The sequence below is a fragment of the Oncorhynchus mykiss genome, chromosome 30 (assembly GCF_057628025.1).
Source record: "Oncorhynchus mykiss isolate SJ-2025 chromosome 30, ASM5762802v1, whole genome shotgun sequence".
Classification (NCBI taxonomy): domain Eukaryota; kingdom Metazoa; phylum Chordata; class Actinopteri; order Salmoniformes; family Salmonidae; genus Oncorhynchus; species Oncorhynchus mykiss.
In genome coordinates, this window is record NC_143051.1 from 14,112,139 (window position 1) to 14,129,126 (window position 16,988).

Genomic DNA, 16,988 nt, shown 5'->3' on the forward strand with positions numbered 1-16,988 from the left:
ATATTTTGCTTTGTTGGCCCTGTCCAGTGGTATCGTTGGACGGGGCCACAGTGTCCTCTGACCACCGCCTATCTCAGCCTCCAATATCTATGCTGCAATAGTCTATGTGCCAGGGAGCTAGGGTCAGTCTGTCATATCTGGTATAATTCTCCTGTCTTATCTGGTGTCCTGTGTGAATTTAAGTATCCTCCCTCTAATTCTCTCTCTCTTCCTCTCTCCCTCCCCTCCGGAGGACCTGAGCTCTAGGACCATGCATCAGTAATACCTGGCCTGATGACTCCTGGCTGTCCCCAGTCCACCTGGTTGTGCTGCTGCTCCAGTTTAAACTGTTCTGCCTGCGGCTATGTTCACCGGACGTGCTACCTTGTCCGGAACCTGCTGTTTTCGACTCTCTTTATAAATACATTTGATTGATTGATTGATTGATTGATTGATTGATTGATTGATTGATTGATTGATTGATTGAAAGAGGGTGGCTCAGTCTCAGTGTCCTCGTTTTCCAATATTCAAATTTTCCACCCAATGCCAATACTTCTCTCTTAAAAGAGGGTTAGTGTGTTCTTATAGCTGTGTGCCATTACCAGGGATGGTCTGTGTGGAAGACTAGGTTGCTTACATTCCCATTTTTGTAGCGGTCAGCAAAAAGTGTCTCTGGATTGTCCATGAGGAGCTTCTCTTTGTGGTCTTTCTGTGCCTTGTCATTTTTATATCAAAGAGGTACAGAGGGATGTCATGGAGCAGGGAGCCAAAGAGGCCTCTGCATTTGGGTGGGGGAGGAACTCTGCTGCCGTTGTTGGGCTTCACACCTCTCACTTCACACTTCAGTGCTAATTAATGTTGCAGTCGTTTCCTAGCAAGCTTGGTAGCCTTTTAACTTAGCATTCAGTCTTCATAACGTTAAATATCTAGAATTTATTGTAATGTTCTTTTCACTCTAGGCGTTCAAAGTAGCTTCAGACTGAACATTTCCTACTATTTTGCTGGTTGCTGGTTTTTCAGAAAGTTTTCTGGATCATCCTTGGCAGTAAGAATCCACGGTAAATAAAATCCTTCCAGAATCATTCCAGGTCATTTTGTCCAAAATCAGGTTGTAGATTTGGAGTTTCGATTTTGGAGTGAGGGTTATGTTCTGGAGGGTAGTATCCTCTATACCTTAAATCTGTATTTTTATAAAAACATGCAATGACCTCTCTCAACTCAATTTCATTTCCTTTCGATCTCTCTGCTTTCTCTCTCCCTCTCCCTCTCTGTTTCTCTCTCTCTCTCCCTCTGCTATCTCTCTTTCTCTCTCTCTCCCTCTGTTTCTCTCTCTCTCCCTCTGCTATCTCTCTTTCTCTCTCTCTCCCTCTCTGTTTCTCTCTCTCCCTCTGCTATCTCTCTTTCTCTCTCCCTCTGCTCTCTCTCTCCTCACTATTTCTCTCCCTCCGCTCTCTTTCTGCCGTTCTCTTTCTCTCTATCTCTCTCTGCTCTCTCTATCTCTCTCTGCTCTCTCTCTCTTTCTCTCCCTCTTTTATCTCTCTCTCTCTCTCTCTCCTGCTCTCTATTTCTTTCTCTCTCTAACAATCTCTATCTCTCCCTCTCTCGCTCTCTGCTCACTCTATCTTTCTCTCTCTCTCTCAATACTCTCTCTCACTCTCTACTTTATCGCTCTCTCCCTCTCTCTCTCTCTCTCTCTGCTTTCTCCCTATCTCCCCTCTACATCTCTCTCTCTGCTCTCTCTCTCACTCTCACACTCTCTCCCTCTCCCTCTCGCTCTTTCTGCTCTCTCCCTCTCTCTCTCCCTCTCTCTCTCCCTCTCTCTGCTCTCTCTCTCCCTCTCTCTCTCTCGCTCTGCTGATTCTATGGTTGACTGTGTAGTTCTATAGGCCAGAGTCAGAGTTAGTGTCCAAATTATTGCCACAGATCAGAGATCACTTTACTGATTTGGGGTATTTATGACAACATTGTCTAATCCATGGTTTATATGTGATTATAACAAAGCCTGCTGGAAATCCTGGGGAGGATTCTGGAGTGTTCCATCTGCAGCTTCTATACCGTGATTCCGTACAGTGACCATTCCTGTCTGGTGAGAGAGGGGGATGGGCTTGCCCATCAGTGTGTGTGTGTGTGTGTGTGTGTGTGTGTGTGTGTGTGTGTGTGTGTGTGTGTGTGTGTGTGTGTGTGTGTGTGTGTGTGTGTGTGTGTGTGTGTGCGCGAGCGTGCGTGCGAGCGAGCGTGCATGCGTGTGTGTGTTTGTGTGGAGGAGTAGCCTTTCTGTCAGGTGTTGGTACTCACATTAGTCACGTAAAAACAAAGCATTCTGGGAGGCGCTGATGGGCGACACAAAGGGAGCATCCAGACTCCCCTCTGCGTCAAACGATACCCGATCCCCTCTCTCTCTCTCTCTCTCTCTCTCTCTCTCTCTCTCTCTCTCTCTCTCTCTGTTTATGTGTTTATGTGTGTGTGTGGCGAGGGGGGTACTGGGGATGGGGGCGTCTTATTGGCTGCCAGGCTGGGGTCACAGTGAGGTCGAGACTTCCGTGATGGATGGACTACTCTGTCTCTACCCTGGGTTTCCTTCTCCTCCCATTCCCTTGCGCTCTCGCTCTCTTCCTAAATTGTTTTCTCTACTGCGGTCTCCATCTCATGCTCTTTTTCTTTCTTCCAATTCCCTCTCTTTATCTCTCCCAGTGTCTTTCTTTCTCACTCTCTTTCTTTCACTCTCTGTTTAAAATAAAATTCCTTGCAATATCTCTAAATGCATTTCATTTTAATGCATTTTCTCGCTCCACTCCTTCGGATTCAATTTCCCTCTCAGCCTTTGTCATTATTTTGGAGATCACCATGTCTCTCTCCCCTCTCCCCCCAGTCTTCCTCTCTCTTTCAGATGTGCTGGTCTTCCATCAGTCATTTCAGGTCTAAACCAGAGAAACCTCATCACATGCCCTTCCACTTTCTGCTCCCTCAAGCCCTCAATTCTTTGTTCTCCCTTCCCTCCATCCCTCCTCTCTCTCTTCTCTCTCTATCCCTCCTCTCTCTGATCCCTCCATGCCTGCTCTCTCTGTTCCCTCCATCCCTCCTCTCTCTCTCTTCTCTCTCTATCCCTCCTCTCTCTGAACCCTCCATGCCTGCTCTCTCTGTTCCCTCCATCCCTCCTCTCTCTCTTCTCTCTCTATCCCTCCTCTCTCTGTTCCCTCCATCCCTCCCCTCTCTCTTCTCTCTCTATCCCTCCTCTATCTGTTCCCTCCACCACTCCTCTCTCTCTTCTCTCTATATCCCTCCTCTCTCTGAACCCTCCATGCCTGCTCTCTCTGTTCCCTCCATCCCTCCTCTCTCTCTTCTCTCTCTATCCCTCCTCTCTCTTCTCTCTCTATCCCTCCTCTCTCTGTTCCCTCCACCGCTCCTCTCTGTCTTCTCTCTCTATCCCTCCTCTCTCTGAACCCTCCATGCCTGCTCTCTCTGTTCCCTCCATCCCTCCCCTCTCTGTCCCCTCTATCCCTCCTCTCTCTGAACCCTCCATGCCTCCTCTCTCTGTTCCCTCCATCCCTCCCCTCTCTGTCCCCTCTATCCCTCCTCTCTCTGAACCCTCCATGCCTCCTCTCTCTGAACCCTCCATGCCTCCTCTCTCTGTTCCCTCTATCCCTCCTCTCTCTGAACCCTCCATGCCTCCCCTCTCTGTCCCCTCCATCCCTCCTCTCTCTGAACCCTCCATGCCTCCTCTCTCTGTTCCCTCCATCCCTCCCCTCTCTGTCCCCTCCATCCCTCCCCTCTCTGTCCCCTCTATCCCTCCCCTCTCTGTCCCCTCCATCCCTCCCCTCTCTGTCCCCTCTATCCCTCCCCTCTCTGTCCCCTCCATCCCTCCCCTCTCTGTCCCCTCTATCCCTCCTCTCTCTGTCCCCTCTATCCCTCCACTCTCTCTCTTCTCTCCATTCATCCTCTTTCTGCTCTCCCCATCCCTCCACTCTCTGTTATCTCCATCCCGCATGCCTTCATCAGAAGGCCTGAAGACTGCTGAGGAGAGAATCTTTAAACGGAGAGACAAGGCCGGTAACAGACTCATTATTATCATGTAAGTACAGGTGAGACTTGCTTCTAATCCAATAAAAATAAGAAAGTGATTGGCTGCTCACTACTTGACAGGCCCATGAAACTGATGTTTATTGAGCTAAAGTTCACCCTTGGGAGCAATAAACAGTAACATTCACTCTCTTTTTATTGCTTTATCGTTTGACATGTTTAGGTGGTTGTAATTCCTGTATTTTCAATTGTTCATTATAGACACTCTTCAATGACTTAACCTGACCTAGTTCACCTAGTTAACCGAGCTCCCGAGTGGCGCAGTGGTCTAAGGCACTACATCTCAGTGCTAGAGGCATCACTACAGACACCCTAGTTTGAATCCAGGCTGTATCCCACCTGGCCATGATTGGGAGTGCCATACGGTGGTGCGTAATTGGCTCAGCATTGTCCTGGTTTGGTTGGTGTAGGCCGTCATTGTAAATAAAAATTTGTTCTTAACTGACTTTCCTAGTTAAATAAAGGTTATTTTAAAAAACCTGTCCAAGTAGGGTTGTAAAATGTTGGTAACTTTCCCAGAATGTCCTGGTTTTCCAGAAATCCTGGTTGGAAGATTTTCAGAATCGGGGGAATAAGCAGGAAATGTGAGAATACTCCAACCAGGATTTCTAGAAAAACTGAAATGTACAACCCTATCTATACCTTGTGTGAAGCAGTAGATGTAACTGGACTAGAGATAACTTTTTTTTAAAAATGCATTTCCAGCCTAACGCTACATCGCACATTCTACAAGCAACATCAGAGAGACATAATGTCATCTCTCACACTCTTCCTCTCTCTCTCATCACCGTTCTCTCTCTCTCTTTATTTTTTTCTCGATCATACTGTCAACCCCTCCATCGGCTCGATCCCTTAGTCGGCACCCGGAGACCCACATCTGTCGATGGTGGAATTCATTTTGTCTGCCACTCAGAGGGGGAGGGGTCAATGGCTGCCGACGTGCCAATAACCAGACTACCCTGATGAGTTCTGTCTGTCTGTCTATCAGCCTCTCTCTCTCTGTCTGTCTGTCTGTCTGTCTGTCTGTCTGTCTGTCTGTCTGTCTGTCTGTCTGTCTGTCTGTCTATCAGCCTGTCTCTCTCTCTCTGTCTATCTGTCTGTACATCTGTCTATCTGTCTATCTGTTTATCTGTCTGTACATCTGTACATCTGTCTGTCTGTTTGACTTTCAGGATCTGGGCGTATGTCATTGCATCATGAATCATGTGTGTGTGTGTGTGTGTGTGTGTGTGTGTGTGTGTGTGTGTGTGTGTGTGTGTGTGTATTTGCGTGTGAATACCTGTGTACCTTCAGCTGTCCTGTCCCTTTCACACTGTGATGGCTGCTGATGACGTCATATCATCCCTTTATCACACGTTCCTTCTTATCATCATCTGATGACTCTTCTTCAGCAGAAGTGAGGACAGACGTCTGGCATACCTGATCACGGAAACACAAAGTGTTGTTTGATGATTTCTTCATAACATAGGTAGGCCTATAGGTTAATGTATACAAGGTGAAATAGATCCACAAACACATACAGACAGACGCACACACACATGGTGAGAGAGCGAGAATTTCAATGGTGGATGTCTCAGATCTGTTTAGCATGTTCAAACATCACCTCGTGCTATTCTTGTCATTGAGCACTAATGCGAAATCCCAAACTGTTTATGACGTGTCCTTTGGAGACACTATCCACTTCACAACATTGATTCATGTTGAGAAAAAAAAGATAGAAACGTTTTGGGAAGAAAAACTGGCTCCGTGCTGTCTACTCCCCAAAGGAGTCTTCCTTTGATAGAGAAAAGTCTGAAGAATAGAAAACTAAATGGACAGATTCGTGATAAATAACGTTTCAAACTTCTGAGAGGGTTTTAGTTTACAAATGGAACGCATTAAGTTTAACAAATTGTTGAAAGAGTGTGCGCGCCAGCCCGAATGTCCGCGCCAGCCTGCCTCAATCACTCTTGCGCAGACGACATCGATAAACACAACAGAAGTCCAGAAAGCAAGGCTTGCTGGGAAAACGAAGAATCAAACAAAGTTAAAAACTGAAGTAAACCGTTGAACGAATAGATATTTATTTGTGTTGCTAACAATGCATTTGAGAGTTGCATCCATCAGACTCATCTGAGAAAACTTTATCACACACAGTAGAATTTATTTCCTCTTAAGATGATTTGGTTATGTTTTTAGCAAGTGAATTTTGTCAGATAATATAACAATCAGCTGTACATGTTATTGAAAATGTAGTGGTTTGTGCTATCTTTTTTATTTCCACAATGTTAAGCATTAACTTCTTTGAATAAAATTGAAAAGGGGAGAGTGCAACCCAGAAATGGTAGGGCCTATATCGGAATTGCATATTATAACATTCGTTTATGTATTGGTCTAATGGTTACAAAAACAAATGACAAGAAAGCGTTTCTAGAAGCATTAGCCTACTATTAGCCTATCTTAACGATCCAGTTGAAAGAGAGAAAAAAAATGAAATTACGATATTATATTAGACGCTTCCTCAAATAATTAGTTTTGGTCTAAAGCATTCAATTAATCTAGTTTACAAAAGATAATAAAAAAAATAAACAAACGAAGTTGTTATGGCAAATGTGCTAAGACCTTTCCGATTCAGTTGAATCAGTTAAAACCACTTGTTGAAAGTTAATATAATTTGATTATGGTACTTTTACCGCCGGAAAAAAAACGGTTGGTTTGGAAACGAGAAAAATGATAACATTAGGCCTCCCTAGAATATATCAAGACAAATAGAAATAGTCCCGATATATTTAGATTTCACTTGAAAAGTTCATGTGAGCACTCAAAAAGTGTTTTTACATTTGGATAATAAAATGTTGCATTACATCCTCCAATGCTCAAGTTGTTTTGCACAAATTGTCCTTCCTGGTCCAAATCCAGGATACACGATGAAATATTTATTCAATTTCATAATCTACGTCACCTCCTTATGTCAAAACTTTTAAACATCTATTCCCCCATCAAAAGGCCGTAATTGTTTACGTCAGACATCTATCATCGAACACTGTTTATCCGCGAGCCTAATGGGTACCATCAACTAGGCTTACACAAGAACACCACGTGAGCAGAATCTACCGGCCGGAGTCAGTGAAAGGGTTGTTCTAACATACCTTTATTCTGAGGTCATACTTGTAAAAACGTGAATTATACCTACAACATATGTGTCCTGCTAAAACCGAGAAGGAGTATTGCTTTGTAGCTAGATTGTGACTGTGTTGTTTGCCCAGTGTGGTCTTTAAACTTTTGTTTGGGTTCGGGGCTGCTGTGACAAACAGCCTCGGAGAGGAACGGTGACCGCGGAATGACCCCGAGTTTTCTTTACTTTGTGTTTTTAATTCAATCCTCGTCGCCCTGGTACCCAGAGTTCATACGGTGTTCGTCGCCCTGGTACCCAGAGTTCATACGGTGTTCGTCGCCCTGGTACCCAGAGTTCATACGGTGTTACTGCTGGTGTGGGGGAACGTTCAGTGGTTCCAAAGGCCACGTGTAGGCTACAGAAAGAAAGAAGAGAATAGCGGATAGGCTTCATATAGACAGACGGATATGAAACTCCAGGCAAAAACGACACATGTTGGTAGCCGATAGCCTACAGCTGGGTTCTTTTGGTAAATATGATGTATTTTGAATTCAATTGAATACAGGCCTAGCCTATATATCATAAACTGACATAGATATGGATCATAGCATGCATCATAGATAGAACTGCTGTAGAGCAGTTGCTAAAGATAGCCTATGTTTACTGTAGTAGTGAGTATAGTAACGTTGAGTATAGTAACTCTAACCATAGTAATATCTGATAGGTTGTCCTAATATTGTAATATTATTGCTTGAAAATACATTTATAATTTAACCATGGACCAACTATGAAGCATGAAAATTATCGAATGAATGTTGCAAGAACGTTTTATTTGAAATAGTATTGGAAATTATATTTTCTGTTTTGGCCATTTATTTTGGATAAAACTCGAACATTATAGTATAAATGTAGTTTATTTTGAGATCCAAATTGTCAAACTACAAATAAATAAATAAAACCCTGTTTGTGGACTAATACTCTGGCACAATTAGGTGGACATGTTTTACAACGACATACATGTATTTTCCAATAGGCCTGTGTTAATACATGTCATTATTTCCCTGTGCTTCCTGCATTATTGGCGTTTTAAACAAGTCTACACAAGTAATCGCATTAATGATTTCAGAAGCACGGCCCTGCACGGTGACGCAAACGATATAGAGACAGACGCCAGCTCTCTATCCTCGTGGCAAACAGAAAATATAATACCAACGGTAATTTTGTAGATATTGATTACATTTCGAAAGATTCGAAACCAAAACAAGGGTCTAGGTTTATTTTAAAAGAACATTGGACAAATTTGTGGAATTAAATGTTATATAAAATGATCTCTTGAAATGAATACATTGTGATCAATTGGCTTTGCTGAAAATGATCTTGCAAATGTATATTATTTCAAATAAAATATTTGAAGCAAGGAAAATAATTGTATTTTAAATCATGTGAAACAATGAGCTCATTTTGGATATGCTACAGGCTCAACATTGGTGTAACATGTTATCGTAATTTAACATGCAAATAGGCTATTCACTATGTAACATTCAGTGAAAACACGTGTCATATTAGCAGGTCAGATTTTGAGCAGAGAAAACGACAAGTTCATTAATTGACTATTGGGAACTTTTGATCACATATGGACTATTGTATGTAACATTTAAGAAGAATTGTGTTCACGAAAATAGCATATATTTATATCTAAATAACATATATATTTAAACTGTGTATACAGCCAAGGGCCTCAACCAACTGGTAGGCAGGCCAATGTTTGAAAGTGGCTAGACGACCGACAAAAACATGACTGGCCTGGTCTATCAACCAACACAAATACCAAACCCCTGATGAACACCGTTGTTTATATGTATGACTATTTATACAGAAACACCCCTAGTATTCAAGAATGACGGTGTCTTTCAGGATTTTACCCTCACAAAAAAAGTAAAATGGGACAAACAGATGTCAATGTCTAATCAAACAATCCTCTTTTTTGTTGTTGTCCAAAACTGATCCGATGGTGGCCCAATTTCAAACCAATAAGGAGAATGTCTATCATTAGAAATAACTAAACGTTTCCCAAACTCTCTACGGAAAAAGAAACGTCAGCATCACTTACGTTGCTAGTCCAATCGGTTCCGGCTATCTCCTGAGAGCCCGAGCTAGCTGGCGAGGCCTAGCGCACAATAGCAGCTCTCTCAGGTGGATTTCAACCTCGAATTCAGCTAGCAGACATGTTTTGCCTGAAAAACGTAACGTGAAGTGTTCAGAATAAGTAACAGTTCTTTAAAGAAAAATCTGTCGTTTTAGACCCGTGTGTAAACTTACTGTTTTGTGGCAGCTTGAAACTCATCCAATTCATACCAATATTTGCCTTTGCCACTTTCCAACAGCAACTAACCAAATATTCATGGTTGCAATCCAAATTCAAAATATAAAATAAAAAGGCAGGTTAATGGGTTAGGGTTAGGGAACTGTGGGTGTGTTCGGTGTGAGAGTGGTGAGGACGGTGAATTGGCTTACTATTTTGGTTTATTTTCATATCATATTCATATATTTATTTTCCTCAATGGAAGCTATTGAAATGAGGAACAATAAAGGTGTAAGTACCAGCCCACGTGTGTCCAAATAATACACACTAAACCCAGTCAACATTTGAAAATATATAGGTCCGCTGTGTTTGTATGATTGTTTGATTCAACATCGCTAATGGGAGATGAAGCACAAGTAGTCCTACCGTAGTCCTTTGTTGTTGAAACAGTGTGTGTGTGTGTGTGTGTGTGTGTGTGTGTGTGTGTGTGTGTGTGTGTGTGTGAGAGAGAGAGAGAGAGAGAGAGAGAGAGAGCTCCTGACTTCATTGCTGACTTTATACTCTCCAGTCATTATGACAGACACGCATCTTCCCGTATGACCACTTACAAGTAATGCATGAACATATTGACATTTCTCTGTATTTATTGGTTGGACATAGGCCTACATCTATCATATAGCTCAATGGACATAGGCCTACATCTATCTAATAGATCAATGGACATAGGCCTACATCTGTCATATAGATCAATGGACATAGGCCTACATCTATCTAATAGATCAGTGGACATAGGCCTACATCTATCATATAGCTCAATGGACATAGGCCTACATCTATCTAATAGATCAATGGACATAGGCCTACATCTATCTAATAGATCAATGGACATAGGCCTACATCTATCTAATAGATCAATGGACATAGGCCTACATCTGTCCTCTATTTGTCCTTCTCAATGTGGACAGGGGATCCGAAAGCGCATGACTCCCATCGCACACCGTTGGTACTTGACACGTCATCTAGCACATTGCAATATTTGTACCTGCACCTTATGTACTGCCGAAGCCAAGTCACTGCCCATATTCAACCGTGGATATAGAGCATCCTTTCTGACGTATCCTTTCCCAGCCTTATGCCGTCAGGGGGAAATGCCACACATCTCTGGTACCTTGAGGAGCCTGACAGACACACCGAAAATGACAGGAGCAGAGGGGCTCATCCTTGTCAATATCCTCCTCTCGATGTTTTAATCTATTACCTTTTTTTGTCCCTTCAATAAGCCAGCAGCTCGATAAGGTTGTCATCGCGAATGCCACTGACGTCTGCGCTCTCATCCCCTCCGTGGAAAAACATGCCTTTATTATGCCAATAATGCTTTAACCCATGGGACGGGAGTGCGCACGGCTGCATGCACTGACAACGTTTAAACTGGAAGACATACAGCCCTATGCTGGAGAGATAATGACGTTGGACTTCGGACATGAGAAACCTTAAGCTATTGTATTGTAGTCGATTACTATAGTCGGGTCATTCTCAGAGGCCTGTATACAGGTACACTTGCAACGCTATCATATAAGAATAACACTATTGTAGTAGCATCTAGGGGCATATGGGTCATGTCTTCCACTTTCCACGGGTCTCCTTTGACAGAAATGGGCTCTGTTCCATTTTGACGAGAGATCCAAATGTGAATGCTTGGTCATGCATGACGAGAAAAAAAGCCTATGATCATCCTTTTAGCCACAATAAACATACATCCAGAAAATGTCGTAGAGGCAAAAGCACTTTAATACACATATTTTGACCCGTAAACATCGCGCTGAAAAACCCTTTACATGTGCTCTGCTCGAATAAATAGTAACAGACAAGCCTTATAAGACATACGTCATCATCGGTCTCCAAACTGATAAAACTCAGTGTCCAATCAAGTATAGGCTACATGAAAGCTTGGCGTATCATGCAAACCTCACACAATACATTCAGATTGACACTCGCGACACTAGGATAGTACAAACACAGGCCGGAAACACGGGTTTGAAAATGATTCGGGAGGTATTCTAAGAATGTGCCAGCAGTGATTCCACACATAAGAGTTCTCCTGGCTGATTGTGCGTAAAACACAACTCCTAGTGCAAACAGTCTGCGAAAGTAGTGCTGCACTGTCTAATGAATCAATCTGGCACACATGAGGTATTTGTTTCGTTGTGCAGCTTGTGTAGGTTATAAATCCAACTCGTTGTGGAGCAATGGTCCACTCTGCAGCATTTGACTTGGGAAAGTATCCCATGTGCACTATGATTACTCTACACATGAACGAACAATTGGAATAGAAATCTGACAGATTTGAACTCACAACTCCATGAACTGGTCAGATGTGTTACCCTGTTTAAACCACAAATTACAACACACCATAGATGAACCACGTAGCCAGGACAATAGCCCAATCTCATTGTCTCAAAATCCACCAAGTAGTGCATACATTTTTATATTTACCTTGTTCAAATTAATTTAACCTATCCGAATTAGGACTTGTATATTATATTTACTATATGTAGACCGTTGCCACGCGGCAAGGATTCTTTAGCTGGAGGAGTATGGGTCAACCCCAGAGGACACTGTTGAAGAGGATGGAGATGGGGTGGAGGGGGCGGAGAGGGACTTGTCAGATCCGGCTGCTTTTTCCGGGCAGCTATCCCTCGGGTCTGACACTGCGGCATTGGTGGGCAGCAGGCATTCCTTCTCGCGCTTCTTCTGTTTCATCCGGCGGTTCTGGAACCAGATTTTGACCTGAGTCTCGTTCAGCTGAAGCGCTGCCGCGATCTCCACGCGCCGCGCGCGGGTCAAATACTTGTTGAAGTGGAACTCCTTCTCAAGCTCGGTGAGTTGTTTGGTGGTGAAGTTGGTCCGGACGGTGTTGGACTGCCCCCCATAGCCATACTCCCCTGATCTGCCTGTAGAGGAATGAAGGGAGAACATGAGGGCTACCTGGAGGTCAGGACTAAATAAAGGCCAAGGAAGTTGGAGAACTGACACATTTCTCCCAACCTTCTCCCAACCTTCTCCCAACCTATGATCCTTAGAAATCGTGTGCCATGCACACATGTTTGGAAAGGTACTGTCATTTTTACGCACAATGGTTTAAATCCACCTTTTTGATCGCCAGAAGTTAACATAACTAAACGTAGTTAAAATGTATATGTTCAAATGCACAACAATGTAAACATTGCCACAATTACTTTGTGACATGTTAATTTTCACGCATTCAACCTTTCATGCATGCTCAAATCACTTATGATGACATCAGTGGAATGCTTCGTTACTTTGTATTCAATATTTTACGAAAGGCAAACAGTTCATCACCGTTTTCACGCGTCATGCGTGGGTATTAGATGCCTGCTTAGATGTCCACTTTCTCCAACACCCCAAAATGTTCCATGCATTCCAGATATCACACCCAAGACAAACCAGACACCATACCAATAGCTTACCAGGCCTACAACTCAGGCTTACAACTGGTAATTAATTATATATGGCCCAACACTCCAAAACATGTCCTAAAGGAGAGTTTGGCCAACTTGAGAGCTGAATACCATAGAACTGAATGCCATGTTGTTGCATCTAAGAAGCGTTCCATAATGTCACTCACCATGCGTAATTTGGATACGATCTATGTGGCGTCAGAATGGCTGCCATGACATTGTGGTGTTGTGTCAGCGTGTCATTGTGAAATCATATCTATTTGAAACTGCAATAGCCAAACCTTCATCCTCCACTCTGCACTTGGGTTACTTCCTCCAAAATCTGTCTTTACTACACCTGTTCCAATAATAACAGGCGGCCAATCGATCTATTACTCACACTCTACATTTGGGTTTATGAGAGGTGCATTCATCTGTCAACTTATGCATGGTACGGCACCCACCTGTCTTGGGCGGGTTCCTCTTCACTTTCATCCAATCGAAGGTCTGTGCGTTGGAGGCGCTCTCGGAGGACAGGGGCGAGCAGCACGAGTCAAGGTGGGCCACGTGCAGGGGTGACAGCGGGTTTGAGCACCCAGAGAAAGGAGGCAGGTTCGCCTGCTCGTGCCCTCCACCATAGGTGGCGTGAGCGTACTGGAGCTGACCCAGGGGCGCTCCCCCGTAACCTTGGCGATGCTGCGGTACCATGGACGAGGAAATGTTGCCGGAGTACATTAATGGGGCGCACTGGGGGAAACCCGTGGCCGACTCCACTTCCTGGTTCAGTGCGTAATGGTTGTAGGTGGCACAGAAGCCCTGGGGTCCATAGCCCGAGCCGCAGGCAGGATGGGCCCCATAGGCTAAACCAAGAGAGCCAGTAGGAGTCTGGTAGGACCCCGTTTGGTGAGGGATGCCATCCGGGGAAGACCTATTGGGCATGAAGCGCTCATCCGCCCCACAGTTGTTCACGGTGACTGCGCAGGACTGGAATGTAGTAATTCCGTGGTCTGAGTGGAAAGCCCTGACTGAGCAGGACCCGCCGTCGCCGCTCATCACAGAGTAATCTAAGAAGCTGCTCATTGTAGCATTGTCTCAGCGGGACTGAGACCGTCCACAAAAGGCCCGGTCTTCTGATGAATCTCTCCTTGTCTCACCCTGGGTGACCGTGCCACCTTACCGGTTCCCTGCCTTATCAGATAAGGGAGGGGGCAACACAGGGCGATATCAATGAAACGGTGGGTGGTCACGTGGACCGGGTCAGCCAGTGAGCTGCTTGGCCCTGTCCCCTTAGCTGTGACAGATTGGTGTCTGAGTGGGTATTTAAATTCCAAGCGCTCGTCGATCAAGGTGACGTGCTTCGGCACTAATGTATTGGCCGAGCAAACAATGAGCCCGGAGGCAGACACCGCAGACAGCGCTCAGGTCGCATGTAGAGCGGGGAACAGCAAATACGGCATCCACTCTATAGCCTGCCCAGCACGGATGACTGTCTGGAGAATAGTTATAGGCTATCCCAAACCCTCCAGGAAAATGACCTACTCTGTTTCTTCAGTATGCACGAGGTAAGGTGGCATTTCAAGATGAACAGGGGGATATGGAAACATAACTGAATGCATTTTGAGAGCGAGAGAGAGAGAGAGCGAGAGAGAGAGAGAGAGAGAGAGAAAGATAAGAGACTGTGTGTTAATATCGTCAGCTGGTTGGCATGGAGACGTGAGTCCCTCTCAACTTACCATACCCGTGGGCCTATTCAACAGGATTCAACGTGCATTATGTTATTTCACTAGATTGGGGTCTGTATACATCTGTATACATCACTTATGTATCAAGGACTTCCCCGTCGTTTGACCTCATCTCTGCGTTGATAGAGGGACAGAGGCATTGTAGGGTTTAGATTTCTTTGAGGCAGGCTTAGCTGAGCCCCATGATGATATTTGAAGACCACAGAGTTGACCCATCACCAAGAATCATAGTGACACAGTTTTAATAGTGTTGCTCCAAAGGCCAGTCTACAGTGTAGGTTCCTCTCATGATCAAGTGATCAGCTGATTTAATATTGTGAGGTCTGTGTTGTAAGGCTCCTACAGCCTGAGGATAAACTGCTGCTTGATTATCCTGTTATGAGACAGTTTGAGAAATTAATGGTGATGAAATATACTGTTGCAGAGAAAGGGTAAACGATAGGGTGACTGGTACTCCCAGTCCTGGTGCTAAGCTCTCTCAATTGAATACAAACAGATTTATTGGCATGGGAAACATGTTTACATTGCCAAAGCAAGTGGAATAAATGACAAACAGAAGTGAAATAAACCATCAGAAATGAATAGTAAACATTACACTCACAAAAGATTCAAAAGAATAGAGACATGTCAAAGGTTATATTACTGGCTATGGACAGTGTTGTAACAATGTAAAAATAGTTATTCAAGTAGGAACAAACTTCTTCAATGGTTGCTCTTTGCTTGTGGCAACAGGTCACACATATTTCTGCTGTGATGGCACACTGTGTTATTTTACCTAGTATATATGGGAGTTTATCCAAATTAGATTTGTTTTCAAATTCTTTGTGGGTCTGTGTAATCTGAGGGAATTATGGTCATACATTTGACACGAGGTTAGGATGTGCAGCTCAGTTTCCACCTAATTTTGTGGGCAGTGGGCACATAGCATATCTCTCTCTCTCTCTCTCTCTCTCTCTCTCTCTCTCTCTCTCTCTCTCTCTCTCTCTCTCTCTCTCTCTCTCTCTCTCTCTCTCTCACACACACACACACACACACACACACGCACACACACACACACACACACACACAAAACCCAAGTCATATAGGCTCCATCATAGTCACAAAGTATGTTTTTATATAACGTCACAAAGACATGTGACATGATGTTTCAAAATCAGTTGCAAGCTGAACTGTATGATCATTGTTATCGCACACAGATAGACACATATCAGAAGGGCACAAATCACACTCACACTTTAACAAAGACAGAGAGAGGACTAGGGTAGAGTGAGAAGAGTGGGAGAGGGTTTGCGCCCCTACTGGATGATGAGAGGACTGTATGGCCTAGTGTCGGTCATTCTTACAACAGCCTCTTTTCCTTCTCAGCAGTATTTCCCCCGCGGTAGTAGATTAGCTCACATTGAGCTTCTAGAGCACAACCCGTATGAACGCTGATAGGGCCTATCTTACATTTAGCATAAAAACGGACTGACACTACAAGACTCTTAATTCTAAGAAATGCAAGAAAGTATCACACTCCTTCCTTACGCTTCCATTTTCTCCCTTCATCATCTCTCTCTCTCTCTCTACAACGGTGCACACAGCCTAGCCCCTAGTAGTGCGTGGGCGCAGAATTGAATCTCTTCCCCAGGCCATGGACGTTCCAGAATACGCTTTGTGCGAACATGGAATGGGGAGAGAAAAGGCGCATTGTTTCGGAATGATTTCGTTACCAGCCTTTGGAAAGGAAAGCCCACGTTGGACCAGAGTTGTATAGCCTAGGCTGATATGGCAGCTTTCCTCTTCGCATATGTGCATAGCCTATACACGCCCACTGCCAGTTTGTTTTTAGGAAGTTAAATATTGGCTAAACGTCACTCCAGTTAAATGTAATAAGGCTATGCACTTAACTTTGCAATGCTACGTTTTATGATCGATCCATGCTATGTAGCAACCGGTGGTTAATATGCCCACAAGCATAAGCATGTTGAGTGATGTAGGAATGTTATAATTCTACTCAAATTTCAAACAACTTGCACAGTGAAATGGTCAATACACATATTTCCCCAAGACTGTGGATAAATATATTTCTGCAAGAACAAAACACATTTATAGCCGAAAGCCATTTTGCCCTAATAGATTATTCTTATGAAAATCTCAATTTAACCAAATGTATTTCTTGGCATAGGCCTACACTGTTCCCCAATCATTAAATGCATTAGAGCTATTTTTAGAAAATATAAAAAGTTTAAAATGAATACTAATGTATAGGCCTGCAGCAGCCTGTTTTGAAACAGGCTACTTATAGCACGAGGGGTGACATGCTTCTGCTGCCCTCTTCCCTGCACGCTTGGAGA

The 16,988-nt window shown here is 43.9% G+C and overlaps 1 protein-coding gene across 1 annotated transcript; it reads right to left on the minus strand.

Moving 5' to 3' along the window:
* Window positions 1-11,970: 11,970 nt before the first annotated feature.
* hoxa1a (homeobox A1a) lies at window positions 11,971-14,083 on the minus strand. The gene is made up of 2 exons (XM_021559868.3): window positions 13,375-14,083; window positions 11,971-12,403 (listed from the first exon to the last, which is right to left on the minus strand). Exons 1-2 carry the CDS (start codon window positions 13,988-13,990, stop codon window positions 12,033-12,035), a joined length of 987 nt encoding a protein of 328 aa, XP_021415543.2. The 5' UTR covers window positions 13,991-14,083; the 3' UTR covers window positions 11,971-12,032.
* Window positions 14,084-16,988: the final 2,905 nt, after the last annotated feature.